General features: G+C 47.9%; 1 protein-coding gene across 7 annotated transcripts in view; it reads right to left on the bottom strand.

The window, feature by feature from the left end:
* The window catches only part of AUTS2 (activator of transcription and developmental regulator AUTS2), a 1,212,852-nt gene that overhangs the window by 26,059 nt on the left and 1,165,946 nt on the right, over positions 1 to 20,847 (bottom strand). For 3 of the 7 annotated variants that reach the window (XM_081558016.1, XM_081558019.1, XM_081558018.1), the window contains exons 7-9: positions 3,297 to 3,762; positions 1,801 to 2,054; positions 371 to 591 (exon numbers count right to left, since the gene is read on the bottom strand). In XM_081558016.1, coding sequence (XP_081414142.1) covers positions 371 to 591; positions 1,801 to 2,054; positions 3,297 to 3,762 — 941 coding nt within the window. Of the gene's footprint in view, positions 1 to 370; positions 592 to 1,800; positions 2,055 to 2,322; positions 2,413 to 3,296; positions 3,763 to 20,847 lie in introns of all 7 variants that reach the window. The other 4 variants (XM_081558012.1, XM_081558014.1, XM_081558015.1 and 1 more) reach the window with 3 other exon arrangements.

Below are 20,847 nucleotides of genomic sequence, written 5' to 3'. Positions count from 1 at the left end.
TTGCTAGCGCAAAATACCGGCAGATACATTTTTAGATCTGGGGGTAATTCCCCAAGATGTCCAAACAACCCAAAATCACCCTTAAGAAGTTAACTACCAGCACACTGGATGTGACCGCCTTGGGGAGCATCTGGAGTACAGTCCACCCACAGCGCTAAGAATAACGGGTCAGAAAAGAGCTCCTGCTTCAGGCCTTGGGTCAGTGCCACCTGGAGCCGGGCGTATCCCCTCCTGTCCAGCAGAGACGGGCGAGGCCAAGGGAGCCCCCCAGCCAATCTGCTGTGCCCAGATGGCCCTGCCAACCCCATGGGGCTGGGTACAAAGAGCGTCGCGCTCAACTCCTCCTCACAGTTCTGCCCGGGGTACGCACCATTGGCGGCGCTGGCGTCGGCATGATGGCGGCGGGCGGGAGGGCGTGCGGGAAGGGCGTGAAGGTATGCTGGTGCGTGTGCTGGTGCGTGTGCTGGTGCTGATGCTGATGCTGGTGGAACTCGGTCCGCAGGTAGGGCGGGGGGCCCAGGGAGGCCCCGCGGTCAGCACTCTGAGAGGCCAAAAAACGCGTGTTCAGTTCCTGGCGCAAGATGTCTTGCTCTGGAAAAGAAGAGGCAGACGGTGACACCTTTTCCGGGGCCGGTCATTTCCTCCGGAGCAGGACATCGGAGGAGCTCACTACAGAGGGCTCCGGGCCGGGACACGGGGGCTGGGCCTTTGTGGAAAGGGCCCGCCAGCCAGCCAGAGGCGGCTAAGGCCCAGTCAACAGCCGAACTGTTCTCTGTCCAGGCTTTCGGGGACAAGGGGGCCACCAGGGCCGTGAGCATACAGGGTCCAGGCTGAATGGCCAGAGGTCAAGTTTCAGCTCTTCTTGGGGCAGCTGAGTGACCTAGGGCATTGCACATCACCATCTGTCTGTTTCCTCATTTGTCAAATGGGGACAACACATTGCCTGTGCTGTGGATTTGTTTTGAGGGTTAAAGAAATGAACATTTTTAAGTGCTGAAAAGTCGATAAAGCAAAGCCCTCATGCCCTCTTCCAGGGGTAAACAGCTACAGCTCTCTGTACTGGTGGCCAAGCTTGGCCACAATGGACCCAAAGTTGGGACACTTGGTTTGATTAATACAGGTGAGGAGCAAAGAACCCAATACTTAAGTGTGTCCTTAAAAGCTGGGATACGTTGCCTCAAAAAGTGCATTTTCCCCACCCATGGTAGATTATTTAATTGGTAGTCGCTCAGTCGTATCCGACTCTTTGTGACCCTGGTAGGTTCCTCTGTCCATGGGATTCTCCAGGCAAGAATACTGGAGTGAGTTGCCATTCCCTTCTTCAGGGGATCTTCCTGACCCTGGGATTGAACCTGGGTCTCCCACATTGCAGGCAGATTCTTTACCTGCCTAGCCACCAGGGAAGCCTTTGTTTGACTAAAACAAATCCCTTAAGCCATGATGTGACTTAAGATCCTGGCCTGAAACAGACATGGGGTGTGGAGAGCTTTTGTCATGCCCATAGGGCCCAGACAACCTGTGTTTTACTGCTCAGCGGGCATCCCTGGTCAGAAAAGCCTCATGACTACAAAGTTCTCTCTGGCAGAATCCCCTGGATCGTGACAGGTTGGGATGGGGGCTATTGGTACATTTTCTGCAGATTCTCAGCCCACAGGGGATTGGAGGAAGAAGACATACTATAAAAAGCGGACCATGGTGAGTGGCTCAAACCTAATCATCAGGGACAACACAGACAGCGGGTGAGGCCTCGGGAAGGGAGAGCGGGAGCACGGAGAAGCCAGGCCAGCTCCTCCCTCCTACCTGAGTAAGTGCTCCCGGCCGGGTGTCCGGGCACCTGCAGACTCCCAGATGTCAGAGGTGGTGGAGGAGGCAAAGCAGTGGGAGGGGCAAACATATTGGGGTGATGTGAGTGTGCGGGGGGCTGGAGGGTGGGCGTGAAGCTGTGCAGGGGGCTGTGGTTGGGCAGTGACAGGGGGAACGGGGAGGCCGAGGGGTGGTGGGAGATGTGAGGGGGGGCGGGCTGAGTCTTCGCTGGAGTGCTGCTTCTGCTACTGCTGTTGGAACACCAAAAAAAAAAAAAAAGAAGAAAGGAAAAAAAGGGGTCAGTAATCAACTTTCTTAGAAACAAAACAAAGCCAAACATGGCCATTTAACACTTTCCCTCTCGCTCCTTCGTCTTTGCAGGTCCCCGCCCTGTGCTCACAGAGCCTCTGCTGAAATCGCAGTTCCTCTAAACCGGCCCCACAGCTGTGGACACAGTGAACAGCAACTCCTGCTCCGAGCTGCCCCCCATCGCCCTGTCCAGAGAGCTGCCCCTCATACCCTGTGCCAGCCACTCTTCCTACAGGGGCCACGTCAATGGAAACGAACAAGCTGGTGACCTGGGCTCGCCAGGTCTCTCTGCTCCGTCTTCTGTGAAGAAGCACAGGGAAGGGGGAACCAGGGAGCTCGGGCGCCCCGTCGCCTCCACAGACTGGAGGCCACAAAAGATGGGCCTGGCCCCGCGAAGGCAGCTTCCTTCCGCTGTCACAGATGGGAAACAGCAGGGCCCTCAACCCCAGTGACCAGGTTGTCACAAGGGTTCACTGCCACAGCCATGCAGTGTGAGCGCTTAGAGTGACAGCCCCTGGGACAAGTGGGGGTGGGCGACACCCGGCCCCGCACCCGGGTCTCCATCTCCCTTTTCTCTGCAGGGCTCCTTGTACTGCTTGTCAACCTTTCCTCTATAATCTCGCAAAGACAAGACACAACAGGCCCGGCTCCCCGTGGAGGAACGCCTCTCTTTTCCTAAACCCAGCATCTTTCTCCTGTATCTCTGTGACCCACCTGGAGAAGTCACCACGGAAACTCCTCGAGCAAGATCACTCCTTGGTCAGGGAGGCAAAAGGCTTCCCTTCTAAGGCTCCCTTAACATTCCGAGAATCTCCCCTGGTTTCCCTTCCCTGCCTCCAACCGGGGAACCAGTGGTGGGTCCCAGGCACAGCGCCCTGGACTCTCCTTTCCTTGAACCTTCTCCTCCCTGCAGTCACTCTCAGGAGCCTCCGCAGATATTTGAGGTCTCCACCATATCCTCAGCACCCAACCCATCCTCAACCCAATCCCACCCCATCTTCTCCCAAGAGACCCTGCCTCCCTATGCCTCGGACCCCTTCCCTGTCTTCCGTCCCTGCCTGGCTGAGAACACAGTGACAAGAGAGTCCAACGGGAACCCTGGTCCCCATGGGAGCGCCCGCGCCCTCCGCCACCGGCCCGTCCCACCGTAGATGACCGACGCGGGGTGGGGGGGGGGAGCTCACCTGAGGCTGTTGAGGCTCAGGCTGCTGCTGTTGTAGGCGGACAGCGGCTGGGGAAGGCTCTGGGCGGAGGGGTGGGCCTGTGCGGGCGGGAGGGCCTGGGGCGGCAGCGGCCCGGGGGACTGTGGCCGGGGCGGCCGGGGTGCCTGCGGAGCAGGCTGCGGCGGGGCCTCCGGGGGCGCGGGCGGCGGCTGGGCGCCGGGGCGCGGGGGCGGTGGCGGGGGCTCGGCGCGCAGCCCCGACGCGGGGTCCGGAGACAGCGCTCGGGGCGGGGGCTCCGCCTGGGGCTGGGGCTGCGGCGGCGGGACCTGAGGGCGCGCGTCCTTCAGCACCACCGGCTCAAAGAGGGGCTCTTTGCCGCAGTCCTGGCTCTTCTCTTGGCTCCGCTCTAGACCCGATACCTTGGGGACAATGGGCCCCGCATCGTGGCCGTCGTGGTTGGATAGCGCGCCGACGCCGAGCTCCGGATCTGTGCGGGGGAGCAGAGAGAAGAGCGAGGCAGATGGTGAGTAAGCAAAGCTGACCCCGGGCTGGGCCACCTGTGCCCAACGACACGATCGGTCAGGTCCCAGAAAGGTCCACCAGCCAGATAAGGCTGCCTTCCAGAAAGTGGTTGAGGCCATCAGAGTCTGCAAATAAATGCTTTCCTTAATCTTGACAAAGCAAGATTTTGCAGTGAAATTCACAAACAGTAGACAACAAATCGATTCACCCCTTTTAAAACAAATACAGTTCTTAAAAAAAAGTTATTTATTTGGCTGTGCTGGGTCTTAGTTGCTGCCCCTGCAATCTTTACTTGCGGTGTGTGGGATCTAGTTCCCTGACCAGAGATCGAATCTGGACCCCCTGCATAAGGAGCTCGGACTCTTAGCCACTGGACCACCAGGGAAGTCCCCAAACACAGTTCCTGACTATACAAAGGAGAAGTGTTTTCAGTAGCACATGAAGCAAACGTTATTTAGCCCTGCAGACGTTTCTTCTCCCCTTGCCTCCTCTCCCCTTTGTATTCTGACTGATGAAGCACGCTTGACATTTGGAGACATTTCCGCTGAGCAACCGCTAAATGGTCAAAGGTCAGGCCTCCTACAGCTCACTGAGGATCCAACCATTTGAGATCGAAGGAGCAAACATGAATTTAGACCAACTGACCATCAACTGCACAGGCTTGAGTTTTTAAAGAATTCCCTCTGGACCACAGGAGGGGTCCTTAGCCAGGTGAATCTGGACCTTGAGACCAAGCGGGATGGGAAATGTACATCAAATTCTACAGTAACTGATGACACCTAGACAACAGATGCTCCTGTATGAATTTAAATGATGTACTTCCCTCCAAAGGTCAAAAGACCCATGCCACATCTAGTATATGGGTACCCTGCTGCTAAGTCACTTCCGTCGTGTCCGACTCTGTGCGACCCCACAGACGGCAGCCCACCAGGTCCCCCCGTCCCTGGGATTCTCCAGGCAAGAACACTGGAGTGGGTTGCCATTTCCTTCTCCAATGCATGAAAGGGAAAAGTGAAAGTGAAGTCGCTCAGTCCTGTCCAACCCTTAGCGAACCCATGGACTGCAGCCTACCAGGCTCCTCTGTCCATAGGATTTTCCAGGCAAGAGTACTGGAGTGGGTTGCCATTTCCTTCTCCAATATGGGTACCCTGATGACCTTATAAATCAAACTCCATACAATTCTCTAACAGAATAATGAGAGACAAATATGGCATTGCATACAAAGAGATGGCTCTATGGTAAAGAATCCACCTGCCAATGCAGGAAGTGTGGGTTGGACCCCTGGGTTGGGAAGATCCCCTGGAGGAGGGCATGGCAACCCACTACAGTATTCTTGCCTGGAAAATCCCATGGACAGAGGAGCCTGGTGGGCTGCAGTCCACAGGGTTGCAGACAGTTGACCACGACTGATCATGTACATCTTGGTGGTGGTAGGGCGGGGGGCAGGGGAAGGATTGTCTTCCCCACATTTTTGCACTTAAAAAAAAAAATCCATTCTTTCCTATTATTACAAAGCTTAAAACCAGGAAAAGAATAGATCACAATATTCTCTAAAATGAGGGTGTATTTCAGGTACTCCTAAATGAATTACTCTGGGCATGACCTTTCTCTTCTCATCTTCCTGTTATCAAGTGTGAACAATACATGGTATTCTCACTGGGCCTATTGATGTCTGTTGATGTCCTATTGGGTGTATACACTTGTCATGTTTTCTTCCTTGAAATTTGCATCAAAGGAATCCATTATTTTCAGTGTTCTTTTCGTAAAACAGATCAAACTTGTAACATGCACAAAAGCAGAAACAAATGGTGGGTTTATAAACAAACCACGTGGTTAGCTATTATGAACTCAGCTTTCCTCAAGTCCCGCAGACCAGTGTGGAACAATCACACTAACAGGATGCCAAGAAAGACCCCTCTTCACGTAATTCGGGCATGAAAGGATAAAGCATCGGATGGATCTGGCGAGAAGGAACTCTAGACTTCTGACATCCTACGCACACACACTTCTTTCCAGTGCTGTCTTCAGAACTTTCCTAGGCAGATCATTGCTTATGAAAAGCTGATGTGTTATGAATTTCCAGAACCTGAGGGCTGAGAGAGAACAGGAAGTTCCTGATGTGGACACAGAGCCCCTTCAGCCATAAGAACTCCCATATCACAGAGGAAGACCCTTCATCTGCAGAAACCCGCATCTAAGGATGTTGGTGCTGCTGCGTTTTCACTGCTTTTTCTATAATTTTCACAAGATTTTCCATAGCAAGCAATTATACAAGTTCACTGAAAACTACAGGATTCCCACACTGCAGGCTGGTTAGTCAGGCCTGGGGCAGAAAGCACTACCACCTGGGAAGTCCTAAGAGGATGAAATAAGGGAACCTCCTCCATGAGGTCCTATGTGCATAAGCAGGGACTTTTCCTGTTCTGACAGCTAAGGACTGTGATGCTTTTGTGACAAATATGGCAAACATACAAAATGGAACATATTCCCATCTTTTTGTACTGCTTTGTTCTCTCTGGACAAGCATGTTGCTGTTGTTTAGTTGCTAAGTTGTGTCTGACTCTTTGCAACCCCATGGACTGTAGCCTTCCAGGTTCCTCTGTCCATGGGATTTCCCAGGCAAGGATACTGGAGTGGGTTGCTATTTCCTTCTCCAGGGGATCTTCCTGACCCAGGAATCAAACCCAGGTTTCCTGCATTGCAGGCAAACTCTACCACTGAGCCACCTGGGAAGCCCTCCTGGATGAGGATAGTGAAAAACAAATACGTATTTTCCATCTTGTTAGGTTACATTCAAATTCATGACCTCCCTCCAAAAATCAAGGTCTAAAGTTTCTCTCAGACATAAAAGAAAGTTTCCTTCCCAAGGGATACCACCCAGAGGTTATTACTTCAGTTTACTTAGGCCAGTAAGGAAGTACGACAGAAACACACAGATAAGCATTTTATCCATCTAGCTTGACTATATTTATCTCTTGTTCTTTAATCGATGAGCCTCTAAAATTTGGACAACATAGCTGAGTCTGCAGGAGGCACTGTGCAGGCTTGGGCTCGATTCCCAAGGCCCCATAAAGGCAAACCAAGGTGGTTCTTACCTCTGCTGTCCCACTGTCTGAGGACCAACCCAAACCCAGCTGGAGTCAGGAGTGGTGCCGAGACTGTGACATGCATCATCGCCATCCGTGATGGTCAACGAGGTACACAGGCAAGACCAAAACCTTTCTAGCAAACTCTACGCATTTGTAGGGAACCATCTGTGAGGAATGACTTAGGGAATCAAGAGGCACAGAATTTTGGAAGAAGACCAGAATCTGGGAGACCATCCCAGCACTTCTCAAAGTTGAATGTTCATCGGAATCCTCTGAAGATCGGATTCAAATGCAGGTTCAGTGGCTTGGCCGGGGAGGGCGGGGAAATGATGGTAGGTGGGGCTCCAGAGTCCACCTTCCTGAGAATTTCTCGGGTGATGCTGATGCCTGGACTGTTCTGTGAGTAGTAGGGGTGTTATCTAACCCTCTGACTAGACAGGGGATAAGTCCAGAGAGGTTAAGGAACTTGCTTGTTGTTTAATAAACCAGACAGCAGAGTTCTAGCCCCAACTCTGCCGCTGCCAAGTGCCTCTTCTCTGACTTACACAATGCTGCCCCCCCTAAGAAGCAAAGCAACCCTGAAACAAAGCAGGTAATGATGAATCCAGGATTCGGTTACAATGTTTTAAGTACAGCCAGATAGTGAAAAGGGTTAGGAAAGCTAGAGAGGGTTGCTGGAAGACGGCCCTTCAGCTCAATCTGAAAGCTATCATCAATCCATCAGTGAGGGTGCTGCAGCCTAGGAGCAAGGCAGCGACAGGTTGGAAGGCTGGTATGAACTATGGGGCTGAAAGTTTTACGACCCCCATTTACATGGATCCCTGAGGCACGGATTAGGCGGCACGCATTTTTGTGGCTAATCGGTAATGCATTTCCTCTTCCTTTCAATTATTCAATAAATGCATCTTCCCAGTTAAGCTCTTTCATCCTGACAGTCCATTTATCTTACTGAGCTTCTCCAAAACCGGCAAGAACACATAAAAAAAGAAAAAGGTTTTTTGGGGGGGGGGGAGGGGGAGCGGGGGAGGGATATTGCTCAGAGTGCTCTGAATTTACTAAAGGATGAAATGTGCTGAGCCAGAAAGAAATAAGGACGTGTGCAAATTGACTAGTCTTATTTAGAAGTCTTATTCCATTTGGGGGGCTTTAAAATTTCTCTTTGTGTTTGTAAAAATAACATTATGCTTACAATAAAGGATATGCAAATTTGAATTACACTGTATAGTAAAAAGGCTGAATGTACTGCGTGTAAATTATATCTCAACAAACTTGACTTTAAGCACAATAAATTTATTTTTTTAAACTTAAGGGTAGAGTAGGAAAAATGTGCTTGAGCTGGCTACAACTTGGATACAAATTCTCTGGGGAAAATGGGCTCTCTTTTAGTTTCCTAGTTGAATATAAACCCTGTCAACTTTGTGGAAGGTGATGTGGCAACATCTACCCAAAAAACTAAGGCGTTCCTTTGACCTGGCAAATAACAATTGGGTCTACAGACACAGTGAAACAGTATCAGGATGTGAATCACATGTTTGGAAACAATTCAAATGTAATCATTAGGGTTACATATAAATCTGATACATCTACACAGTGGAATCCACTGTAACTGCACAAATGAATGAGGAGCTCTATATGTACAATGTAGAGCATACCCTAGTTTTTATGAAAAATGAAGAAAAATAATATATATTCATTTTTACTTTATATCTAAAGAAGCTCTGGAAGAATACCCAAGAATCCAATAGCCTTGGATTACCTGCTTAGGGTGGAGAAGGAAACGGCAACCCACTCCAGGATTCTTGCCTGGAGAATCCCATGGACAGAGGAGCCTGGGAGGGGGCTGCAGTCCGTGGGGTTGCAAAGAGTCGGACACGACTGAAGCGACTCGGCACGCACGCACACCTGCTTAGGGGCTTGGGGAGGAGTCAGAACTGGGGAGACGGGAATGGAGGGAGGGAGAGATATTTCTCTACATACATGCATAGTTAAATTTTTGAATCATGATCATGTAACCTATTAAAAAATTTAAAATTGGTCTTATGTTTAAAAACAGTCTGAGCAAGGGAAAAAAAGCAAAGCAAATAAAATTGGGAATTTGAAGAGTGATATGACTAACAGGCATGGAGAGTATCTTTTATATAAAATAAGAAAATACAGTGCATACATTTATACTAATAATTTTTAACATAAAATGGATTTTATGAAGAATATAAACTACAAAAATTGACTTAAAAGCAACCCAATCATAAAAGTTAACTGAAAAACAACTCCATATCAACACCCCTTCAACCAAAAAAAAGGTACCAGGTTATGTTATAGATGATGTAGACTAAACCTGTAAGAAGCAAATGATCCTGGATGTTTAAACCGAAAATCAGTAGCAAACCTACAACCAAAGGAAGGGGTAAAACTGTCATTTACAAAAAATATAATGATTGAGTTGGGAAACAGCCAACCAGCTAAAAAAAAAAACAACAAGAATTAATAAGAGAGCTCGGTAAGGTATCCAAACAAAGAAAAACCATTTTTTCTTTGCTGCTTTTCTACACAGCAGCAATAGTGATAAGAAAATAAAAAAGAATTCCCTTGACAGTAACAAAAACCATGGGACTTCCCAAATGGGCTGGTTGTTAGGAATCAGCCTTGCAATACAGGGGATGCTGGTTTGATCCCTGGTTGGGGAACTAAGATCACCCACACTCAGAGCAACTAAGCCCGCGCCCCACAACTACTGAGCCCGCGCTCTCTGTGCGTGTCACAACTAGAGAGTCCAGGCACCGCACTGAAAGATCCCACTTGATGCACCTGAGACCCGACACAGCCAAACACGTAACTAAATGAATAAATATTATCTAAAAAAATGACAAAAATCATACGGCACTTGGGAACAAACCTGACAAGGAAATTAGAGGGCTTCTCAACTTTCAGAAACATATACCCCCCAAATGCTTTGAGAATCTGTGTTCAAGGGTGTTTTATGATGCAGAAAATAATAAATAAATAAATGGGGGTGGAGAGGGAGGGAGAGAGAGAGAAGTTAAAGGGTAAGCCACGGAAGAGGCAGGTCTTCGAAGAGACCACCCCTTGAGGGGTTTTCCAAGTTCACTGGAGTATATGTGTCTGTCACAGTGACTGGAGGGAATCAGTGACTCTCAGAGAGATGAGATGTTTCATGGTATGAAGGTAAACCCCACACAGAATCTTGGTTCACTTTCTAAAATCCCACTGAATATCTGTGCAGCTGAAAAACCTAGAGCCTGTCTTTGCAAAGAAAAGACAAAATAATTTTTTGCATGGTTTTAATACACACTGGGTTTTCAAGGAACGCAACCATTGTATGCTGTTACGTCTGCTGTGTTAGGTCTTATGGTGGAGTTTCCTCTCACTTGGGAAGATCGTGACAGCAATGGTGAGGCTGCGCTGCTGTCAGAATTACTACGATAGTCCTATCTCTATGTACAGATTCAGCCTCCGACCTTTCGTTGCTTTCTAATGTAAACAGGCATGTATTTACTTAAAACATACTATGTTATTATAAGTTACTTTCTATTTGTTTTTCCTTTACATTTCATTAAAGGCTTTATATACATTTTAAAATTATGTGTATAGATATGCCAAACATAGTGCATATATAAACCAAGTGTTTTGCTCCAGAAATTAAACAATGAGAGTGTGCTATAAAATATTTCTCATACAAAGAAGGCGCTGGGTGCAGGTGAGGATGAGATTTGATGTATTATGTCCCTGTGATGGACTGCTCTGTTTCCAGAATTCTAATAACTTTCTGCAAATATGTAGCAACTACCTGAAAGGGCTGTTGTGGAAGCTAAAAAGTCATGTTACGTGCTTTTCACAACATATAGCACAAAATAAAGTAAGTGGTCAATGTTTCCAAAACTACTATAGAAAAAGATTTAATTTCATGGAAAATATTTCAAGACAAAATTACTATTAAGTAAAATAAAGGTGACTATTACCCCTTTTATCTGCATAAATCCATACATACACACACCAGAAGAGATTAGAAAGATACGCATTAAAATGCCTCTTGAGAACCCCTTGGGCAGCAAGGAGATCAAACCAGTCAATCCTAAAGGAACTCAGCCCTGAGTATCCATTGGAAGAACTGATGCTGAAGCTGAAGCTCCAATACTTTGGCCACCTGATGCAAAGAGCTGACTCATTGGAAAAGACTCTGATGCTGGGAAAGATTGAAGGCAAAAGGAGGAGAGAGAGGCAGAGCATGAGATGGTTGGATGGCATCACTGACTCAATGGACACGAATGTGAGCAAACTTTGGGATATAGTGAAGGACAGGGCAGCCTGGCATGCTATATAAAGTCCATGGGGTCACAAAGAGCAGAACACAACTTATCAACTGAACAACAACAACAAATTCCATCAACTAGAAATAACCATTGATTCAAACTTTTAAATTTGTGCTTAACTTTCCAAATTTTCTATAGATAATATGTATTATTATTGTAGAAGAAAAGTAAAGGATTATATTTTTAAAAAAGTTCTTCATAGACAAATATACCTCCGCTATCTAAAGAAGTCAACCAGGAAAGTAACTGTTTAAGTCTTTTAAAACTGCCCCACCTATAGGATGGAGGTTTGAAAAAGCTCTTCACCCAGAGGACAGATGGTGTTTTTCTATCAGAAATGAGGATTGTATATGAAGGGCATCAGCCTTCCATCAGCTTCTCAGTGTTCCTAATTGGTCCTAACTGGTGTATCTGGAGAGAAAGGAAATAGTGAGCCCTGAAGATGGATAAGGAAGAGGGAGAAAGGGGAAACGGGGAGGAGGAGGAGAAAAACTCTCCCAAGACACATTTCTGTGCTTCTGGTCTTTACACTGGATTGTTGTTGCTGTTTAGTTGCTAAGTCATGTCTGACACTCTTGCAACCACATGGACTGTAGCCTGCCAGGTTCCTCTGTCCATGGGATTTCCCTGGCAAGAATACTCGAGTGGATAAACACTTCCTTCTCCAGGGGATCTCCTGGACCCAGGGACTGAACCTTGGTGTCCTGCATTGGCAGGTGGATTCTTTACCACTGGGCCACCTGGGAAGTCCTTACACTGGATTAGAAAGCCCTAATTTACCCACTACACAGTCATTATTGTAGCAATTATGAATGAGCCTTAAAGGCCTCACAAAAATCTTGTGGGACAGTGGCCACTAGGCAGTGCACCTACCCATCCATCCATTTGTATCTTTCTGAATGTTTGATCCCTATCATCTAGGATTGGACATGGCTTACTTTTAAACTATTCTATTCTACCTTCTAGTTAGCTTTCTACTTTGTCCTCATGAAAGAGCCACAGAAACCTCACCACACAGAAAGAAGATGGTAGCCAAATAAGAAAAGGAACCCAGACTTTAAATTTAAAAGGGGGAACCATCAATAAAAGTGGAAATGTCCAACCCAAACAGTCCGGAAACACAGTCAAGCATTAGATTTCTGTACATCTACATGCAATTATTTCAAGCTGCCAGCAATATCCATTCTTTAAACACACCTTCTGTTGTCTACTCTGTGACTTCAGACAAAATCTCCTTTTTAGCAAAGACTGCATGTTTTGTATAAAGCTTCCCAGGTGGCGCTAGTGGTAAAGAACGTGCCTGCCAATGCAGGAGACATAAGACGCAAGTTTGATCCCTGGGTTAGGAAGATCCCTTGGAGGAGGACATGACAACTCACTGCAGTATTCCTGCCTGGCGAATTTCATGGACAGAAGAGCCTGGCGGGCTACAGTTCATAGGGTCACACAGAGTCGGACACGACAGAAGAGACTTAGCCAGTAAGCATGCATGTTTTGTATATACTTATTAAAACGAAAATGCTGCTGAATTCATTTACCAATACTCTGAATTCTCCCTATGTTTTAGATATCATCTGTGTTTTATTTTTAATTTTTGGCTGCACCCCATGGCATGTGGGACCTTACTTCCCTGACCAGGGATCGAACCCATGCCCCCTGCATTGGAAGGCGGGGCCTTAACCACTAGACCTCAGGGGAACTCCCAGTACCATCTCTAAAACTGTACACACCAATGGTGTTTGACCGAAAACAATCTACCTTCTCTAACACACACTTCTCCGCATTTTCCTCCTCTCCCTCTTTTCTTCAAAAGATTAAACAGAGACCAGTTTGTTCCATTAGCAGATTCAATTACTTGAACGAATGGAGAGATGACATTCAGTCTTGCAGCTCCTTCATTCTCGGTCACTGAAACTGTACAAATAAATTGAGGAAAGCCCACTGTTTGTTCAAGGCAAATTAATTTTCAAACACTGTAAGAGTGGGTGATCAGGGGAATGATGGGTGCTTGGCAGGGCTCAAAGAGATTCCATTTTGTGCTTGTCATTTTGTGTAAACATTAATTACCATCTGGGAGGCGAAGCTCTGGGCTCAAGTCTGCATCGCAAAGCTCTGAGGGCCTCCAGGGCTCCGGGTAAAAAGAGAATCCTAAGTACGAAAGAATAGCCACAGCGTCTGCCAAAACACCAGCAGCCCCCGGGGAAGCTGTGTGGAGCCCAGAAGATTAGAGGCTGCTGGTCTGACAGAGGTTAGTTTAGATAGCATCGAGTTTACCAGATTAGCCTGGGACAGGGGTTAATCTGACAGGGGTTAAAGAAAAGTCAACAGAGCGCAGTTGAGTGTACTTAGTCTCGATTCAAGTTTATTCCCCGTAAACCCCACACCAAAAAGCATCCATCTGTAAGAGGATGCCCATGTTCCTGATGCTTTATGACCCAAACCTTTGCCTTCAAGGGGAGAACCAACCTTGGCTGTTCGGATGAGAGCCCATCAGAATGGCTTCCGCCTGCAGCATGAGGCAGCCTCTTGCAAACATTTCATGGGCCTGCAAACATTCTATGTCTCTCGTAGCCTCTGGCAAATGAGAGCAGGGAAGGACCATGTTGATGAAGGAACAAAATCCGGAGGAGAGAAAGAGGCTGTGATCTACTGGAGGTGGAGGTGGGGGCACTAAAAAGCCTTTTTAAAAACCTAGGCGTGTCAAGGTCATATGTAATTAATTCTCCTTGTGTTTTTGCTCCATACAAGGAAAAATGAATTAGCGTCACCTCAGATACCCAGCATGGTGTTAGCTGCCGAGGATAATACAAAGATGAAAAAGAAACAGCCCTGGGCACCCCTGGTGGTCTAGTGGTAAAGACTCTGCCTGCCAGTCCAGGGGACACTGGTTCAATCCCCGGTCCGGGAAGATTCCTCATGTCGAGGGGCAACTAAGCCCATGTGTCACAACTACTGATCTCACGCTCTAGAGCCGCTGAGCTGCAGCTACTGAAGCCGGCATGCCTACAGCCTGTGCTCCACAAGAGAAGCCGCCGCAACGAGAAGCCTGCACAGCACAACTAGAGAGTAAAAGGAGAGAAAGCCCGAGCAGCGGTGAAGACCCAGCACAGCCAAGTATAAAAACAAACAAACAAACTTTAAGAGAAAGTTATAATAAAAAAGGAAGAAAGAACAGCCCTGCCTTCCAGGAGCTGGCCAGCGGGGGGTGAAGAACACAGAGAAAAACACATGAGACCAGCGGTCAGGGAACCTGTGGCCTTCAGCCGCAGTGTCTGCTACTGCAAGGTTCAGAGAGAAGCTCAGATAACCAGTGCTGATGAGGAGAGCTACTATGTTTTATTCATTTGAGTTACCCATGGGGCCTCCCTGGTGGCTCAGACGGTAAAGAATCGCCTGCAATGAGGAAGACCTGGGTTTGATCCCTGAGTTGGGAAGATCCCCTGGAGGACGGCATGGCAACCCACGCCAGTGTTCTTGCCTGGAATCCCTTTGGACAGAGGAGCCTGGTGGGCTACAGTCCATGGGGTGGCAAAGAGCTGGACACGACTGAGCGACGAAGCACGGCACAGCGCGTGGTCAGGCACTTTATCTCACATTTCCTGCGGCACTGGCTCCAACGTTCAGTCTTAGATCCAAATCAGCAGAATTGTGTTCTGGGCTGTGTGGAGACCTGACAAGGTATGAAGGGCAAGGTCTCCAGTCACTTCCCAGGACACTGCAAAAACTCCCAAGACCAGGTTCTGAGAAAGCTCAGGCTTTTGTGCTTTGGCCCCGACGACACACCCCCCTTGTTTTGGCTTGCATCCTCCTGTCAGCCCCAGTATCCACCAGCAGGCCTTTCCTGAAGAGACCACCGCCTGCCTGGTCTCCCTCGCCAGCGACTCTCTGCCTTAGTGACCCTCCAACCTGCTGGAGTGGGTCTCAGCTTCCAGGCGCATCCTTGTCGGTCTCGCCTGGCTGGGGACCGAGCGCCCACGTGACACTGCACTCTGCGCGTGCTCACCCCAAGCCCGGGGTGCACTCGACACTTTACATGATGCTCCTGTGTCTAACAGTACAGGGGTCCCAACAAGGAAAGGTGCTGGAAGGATTTTCAACCATACGTGGATGTGTCCGTGCAGCGCAGCACGTACACTCTGAGCAAGCAGAAATCTAAGGACGAGGCCAATGGCGCAGTCAAACCCGAAGGACACGTTCCTCAGACTGGAAGACAACAAGGAGAGAGGCCCTCGGTTCATTTTGGGAATTTGCCAAGAGGTGGGACTCAGGCAGTGGCAGTGAATTATACCTTTAGATGTTTGGTTTAAAAAAAAAAAAAGTCTTCTAGTATCTAATCATCCTGCCTTTCACATGAAGAACAATCAAGTGAGGATACGGGGGAGAAGAAAAGAATGAAAGAATGTCATCTTTCTAAAGGCAGCCCTCCCTCCAGGATTTTTGTTACTAAGTACAGGTGAGGACTCAAAAGCTGTCAAGCTCAGAGAGGCTCACAGATCTTTTTCGAGACCTGCCGCCTCCCTCGTGTACTGCTGCCCATGGGTCGCTTCGAGCATCATCAGCTTGGAGCTTCATGTCTGTAGCCAGGCAGGGCAGTGATCGTGAGGGTCACCTGCCCCTGGTCCCCGTGAAGCAATCATTTCTTTGGTGTCATGCATCCTTGCCACCCTCTCTCTTAATGGAATCGGCGATTTTTCTTGGATCTGTGTATGTCTGTTGTTGCATCAACATGACTCTGAGGTTTTGGGGGCCCCTGGGATGAGGCACCTGGCTAGCAGTGTTCACAATTTGAAAGCTCAGTGCACCCATTAAAGTTGGCAAGTGACTGGCTCTATGTCAAACCCTATTTTCAACACTCTGTACTTCACCCGAGATTGTTTTCTCAAGGACAAAGGTGAAAGCCGCCAGCACCAAAGACCTGCTGAAATACGATTAGTCACCCTACCCTCCTGCTTTGTTCACTCTGATTGTGTGCCATCTGATTTCGGGCACGGGTCAGACAATCACTGAGACCCGTTTAGTAAAGAGGCTGGGTGGGGTATGTGATGGTGGCAGGTAGAAGTCTCCATCTAGTTTATTCCAGGCCTTTCCTTGGCTCTCTGACTTCAATATAAAACCTCCCCACTGCCAAGTTTCTTCCTAACCCTTGGCATACAGGGCTGTGGTGTGGTGTGACAGCTGAGCTAAGGTGGCCCTGAGTGCCAGTCAACATCAGGTAACTTTTTCACTGCTGCAGAGCCTGTGAGAGCACCCACACCGCATCCCTCTAAAAGGAGAGTCACTTGCACTGTGCGACATCCCTGTATCAACGTCTGCAAAGTCACCCTCGCGTCTGGGTCCAGGTGTCAAGGGGAAGGTTGGAAGTTCCTCTAGCACGAACGAGTGAAGCAAATCGCTGTGCTTTTTCAAGCAGCCACTAAATCTTTCTGTCCTGCAGGGAAAGGAAGAAGGAACCACAGACACCAAGGCACGTGGACCACTCTGCCGGGGCTCTTCCTATGCCAGGAGAGCTGCAGAAAACTGGGGAGGTGGGGCAGGGGGTTAGTAACCAGGACGAGGAACACCAGCGACCCCAGTCACTCTCCTGCCATGTTCACACAGCGGTCACCTGGCGAGGAGTAGAGCGTCATCAAATATCTCCAAAGCAGTGTTTCCCCAGAGTGTGGCTGGAAAACTCCAAGAACCACTCTTGTCCTGTTCGCAAAGGTCGCCGTGAGAAGCGGGCTCTGCATTGGGCAATGTCTCCCGTCCTTCAGCAATGAACATGCCGCCAGCATCCAGACAGGCCTGTCTGTACAGGCTGTACTGAGGACAGACCACACAGTTCCTCCTGAGTCTGTGCAAACAACCTGCTGTGACCCACGGGCAAGAGGGCTGTGCGGCTTGTGATCTGTCTGACCAGCTTATTGGTGAGCGCCACGTATGCTGGTGGAACGAATCCACGAAGCTGTTGTTTTTCTGATATCGTGGAGCCTTTGATTCTTTACTTGAAGGAGGAGGAGCAGAGAAAAAGAGGACTCTTGACAGTTTCTCTAATAAGTTCTGGACTTTCTGATCCCAAACTGTCTTCCACTTCATCCCATGATTCTAAGGTCTTCCACAGTCTCACACCCTCAAGTGTGGTCCACATACCAGCAATACCAGCATCACCGAGGGTCTTGTTGGGAAGTGAAATTCACAGCCCCCATCCATAGCCCATTCAAACACTGCTCTGTAGCACGCCTGGGAGTGTTAAAGAGCCTCGGGAAACCCCATATAGTCGAGGGGTGCCATTCACGAAGCTGCTAATCCTGCCCTGTCTCCATCTCCCAAGACCCAAGCTTGGAAATAACTTTCTTCATTCCTTCCTAGAGCAGGGCCTCTACCAGCCTGTAAGCTGCTGCAGGGATGAGACGGTGGGAGGTGGCAGTATCGAGGTCTCGTTTGTGGCCATGTTTCCCATCCTGGCTCATGGAAGTTCCCTGGATCACTCACCAAGTAGAACAGGGAGTTATAGAGTTGTGGTCCAAAGCATGGCCATGAGCCACCTTCAAGGACCCGATTGTTGTCACATAGCAGAGGAAAGTGGGTTTATTGTGAACAGCGCCATGGAGAGAACTATGACCAAAGGACATATAATGGCAGAAGAAATTTCCAATCTAAAATAGCCTGGGCTGCTGTGCAGGGGAACAAGCTAATGCTCTATTCTGCTCTTCAACACAAGCGTCCAAGAGGACACTGAATGACCGTGACAGCGAGTTTGGAGGAGTCAGGCGTGGAATGGGAAGGGCCTGGACTATATGACTTCCAAGATTCCATGAGCTCCCAAATGAGGTATTGGGAGCATGTTCGTAGGGAGAACATCATGTATTTATTTTCCTTGACTTTTCCAGAACCTGACCTTCTAAAACATTTTACCTGTAGATTAATTAACACTCTCTCCCTGTCTTGCACAAATTTTAATGAATGCAACATCTTCAAGAGTCATAAACTAAGAATCCCTCCCCCAGATGACAACAGATATAACTTTCCTCAGGAAGAAAAAGAAGTAAATCTGCTTATTCCCAGCTGTGGTTTTTGTGAAGTTTAAAGAGATTTTTAAAAAATGGAGTGAGAGGAGTGTTGTGTTATTCCCTATATTTGAAATATTTTATCTTTTTCAAAGGATAAGTCAGACAAGTCTTAAACTGACTTTCTATAAATAATCCAGTGGCTCAGACAGTAAAGAAACCACTTGCAGTGCAGGAGACCCTAGTTCGATCCCTGGCTCAGGAAGATCCGCTGGAGGAAGGCATGGCAACCCACTCCAGCATTCTTGCCTGAAGAATCCCCATGGACAAAGGAGTCTGGTGGGCTACAGTCCATAGGGTTTTGCAAAAAGTCGGACATGACTGAAGCAACTGAGCATGCACACACAGGGGAAAAATCTCTGCCATATTTTCATTTGCCATTATTTCATCACTTGTCATTATTTCACTACCTTCAATTTATCACACAGAAAAGGGAAACATGTTCAGGTATAAAGGCTGAAGCTACGTGTCTACAAGGTTCAGGAAAGCAGTGAAGACACGGATGACGCTAGCCTATTAGAAACTGGAACCCCACCGGGTTCTGTGGTGTAAATGGTTAGAACTCTGGGTTCTGAAACTGCCTTTCTGCTTGAGTCACCTTTCCAATCTGAAATGCTTAAAATCACCCTTTAGAAATAAACGAGCGGGAAATTCTAACTGTCCTTGGATGGAGACGGAGTTGGAATAAACAAAACAGGAGTGTCTTCTCTCACTTAGAACCGTAATCCTGGAAGGGAAATGCTGTCAGAAACCAAGTTGAGGCTTGGGATGCGTACTGTCACAATGACTCAAACCCACCAGCAAATACCTGAATTTTAAGTCCAGAGATGCCTTCAAAACATAAAGTAAAAGAAAGGTAACAGAGTGTCTGTTTGTTTTCTCTTCAGCTGCAGGAGGACCATGTCTGCTTGGCTGTCCTACATCCGCATTCCCAGCTCAACAAGCCTAAAACCAAGCCCATACCCTCCCACTCCAACTCTGGATCCTCTGTCCCCATCATCAACACTGAGAATCACTGATCAACCTGCTTTCATTCCCCTTTAGCAGTAATCAGTGGCTGGGTGTGAATACTGCTTACATAATGCCATTTAACACAAAGAAAACAACAGTTACAGAATCTGCTATTCTTCAGGGGCCTGAGTGAGCTTTTAAATATCAATCGGATCATGTTGTCAATCCCTTGTTTAAAACTCCAGCCACTGTGGAATATGGAGGTTCTTCAGAAAGATAAAAATAGAATTATCATAGGATCTAGCCACCCCTGGCCATATAGCCAGACAAAACTCTGATTCAAAAAGATACATGCACTCCTGTTAACAGTAGCAAGCGATGGAAACAACTTAAATGTCCAACAACAGATGAATGGCTAAAGAAGATGTGGCACATATATATAACGGAATACTCCTCAGCCATAAAAAAAGAACGAAATAATGCCATTAGCATCAACATAAATACAAGCAGAGACCATATGAAGTGAAGTCAGACAGAGAAAGACAAATACCAAATGACATCACTTATACGTGGAATATAAAATAAGACACAAATGAACCTATCAATGAAACGAAAAAAGACTCACAGACCTAGAGAACAGACCTGTGGTTGACAATGGGGAAGGGGTTGGGGACAGATGGAGTGGAAGGTTGGGGTTAGCAGATATAAGCTATGACATATAGGATGGGTCGTTTCCCAGGTGGCTCAGTGGTCAAGAACCTGCCTGCCAATACAGGAGACTTGGGTTTGATCCCTGGGTCAGGAAGATCCCCTGAAGAAGGAAATGGCAACGCACCCCAGCCTTCTTGCCTGGGAAATCTCATGGACAGAGGAGCCTGGTGGGCCATAGTCCGTGGGGTCACAAAAGAGCGGGACAGGGATGCAATTTAGCAACTAAACAACAACAGCAACATAGAATGGATAAACAACAAGGTCCTACTGTATAGCACAGGGAACGATAGTCACTATCCTATGATAAATCGTAATGAAAAGAGTATTAAAAAAGAATATATACATGCATAACTGAATCACTTCGCTACACCGCAGAAATTAACACATTGTAAATCAACTATTCTCCAGTTAAAATATAAAACAGAATTAAACTCCCAATGGCTTCTCATCTTATGTAGAATAGACTCATACCCCTCACTGTGGCCCCTGTGCACTCTCTGCTCCTGACCACCCACCATCCACAGGCTCCGTCATCTGCTCTCTCCCTTCTCACACATACAGGCACTTCTGAATCCCACCTGCCAACATCCTGTTTCAGTCACATCACCTCGTTAATCTGTCTCCAGTTGCCACAGCACCTGGTTCACCACAGCCCCTGATTGAACCACCAGAACCCTCTGATGAATGTCTATTCTAGATGTTTAGGGGCGTCCCTGGTGGCTCAGATGGTAACGAATCTGCCTGCAATGCAGGAGACCTGGGTTCAGTCTCTGGGTTGGGAAGATCCCCTGGAGAAGGGAAAGGCCATGCACTCCAGTATTCTTGCCTGGAGAATCCCAAGGACGGAGGAGCCTGGCAGGCTACAGAGTCCATAGGGTCGCAAAGAGTTGGACATGACTGAGTAACTTAACACTTTCACTTTCCA

The sequence above is a fragment of the Giraffa tippelskirchi genome, chromosome 13, assembly GCF_054371585.1.
Source record: "Giraffa tippelskirchi isolate mGirTip1 chromosome 13, T2T-mGirTip1v1.2.pri, whole genome shotgun sequence".
NCBI lineage: Eukaryota > Metazoa > Chordata > Mammalia > Artiodactyla > Giraffidae > Giraffa > Giraffa tippelskirchi.
The sequence above is the reverse complement of the archived record's forward strand: the minus strand, read 5'-3'. Positions and strand labels throughout refer to the sequence as shown.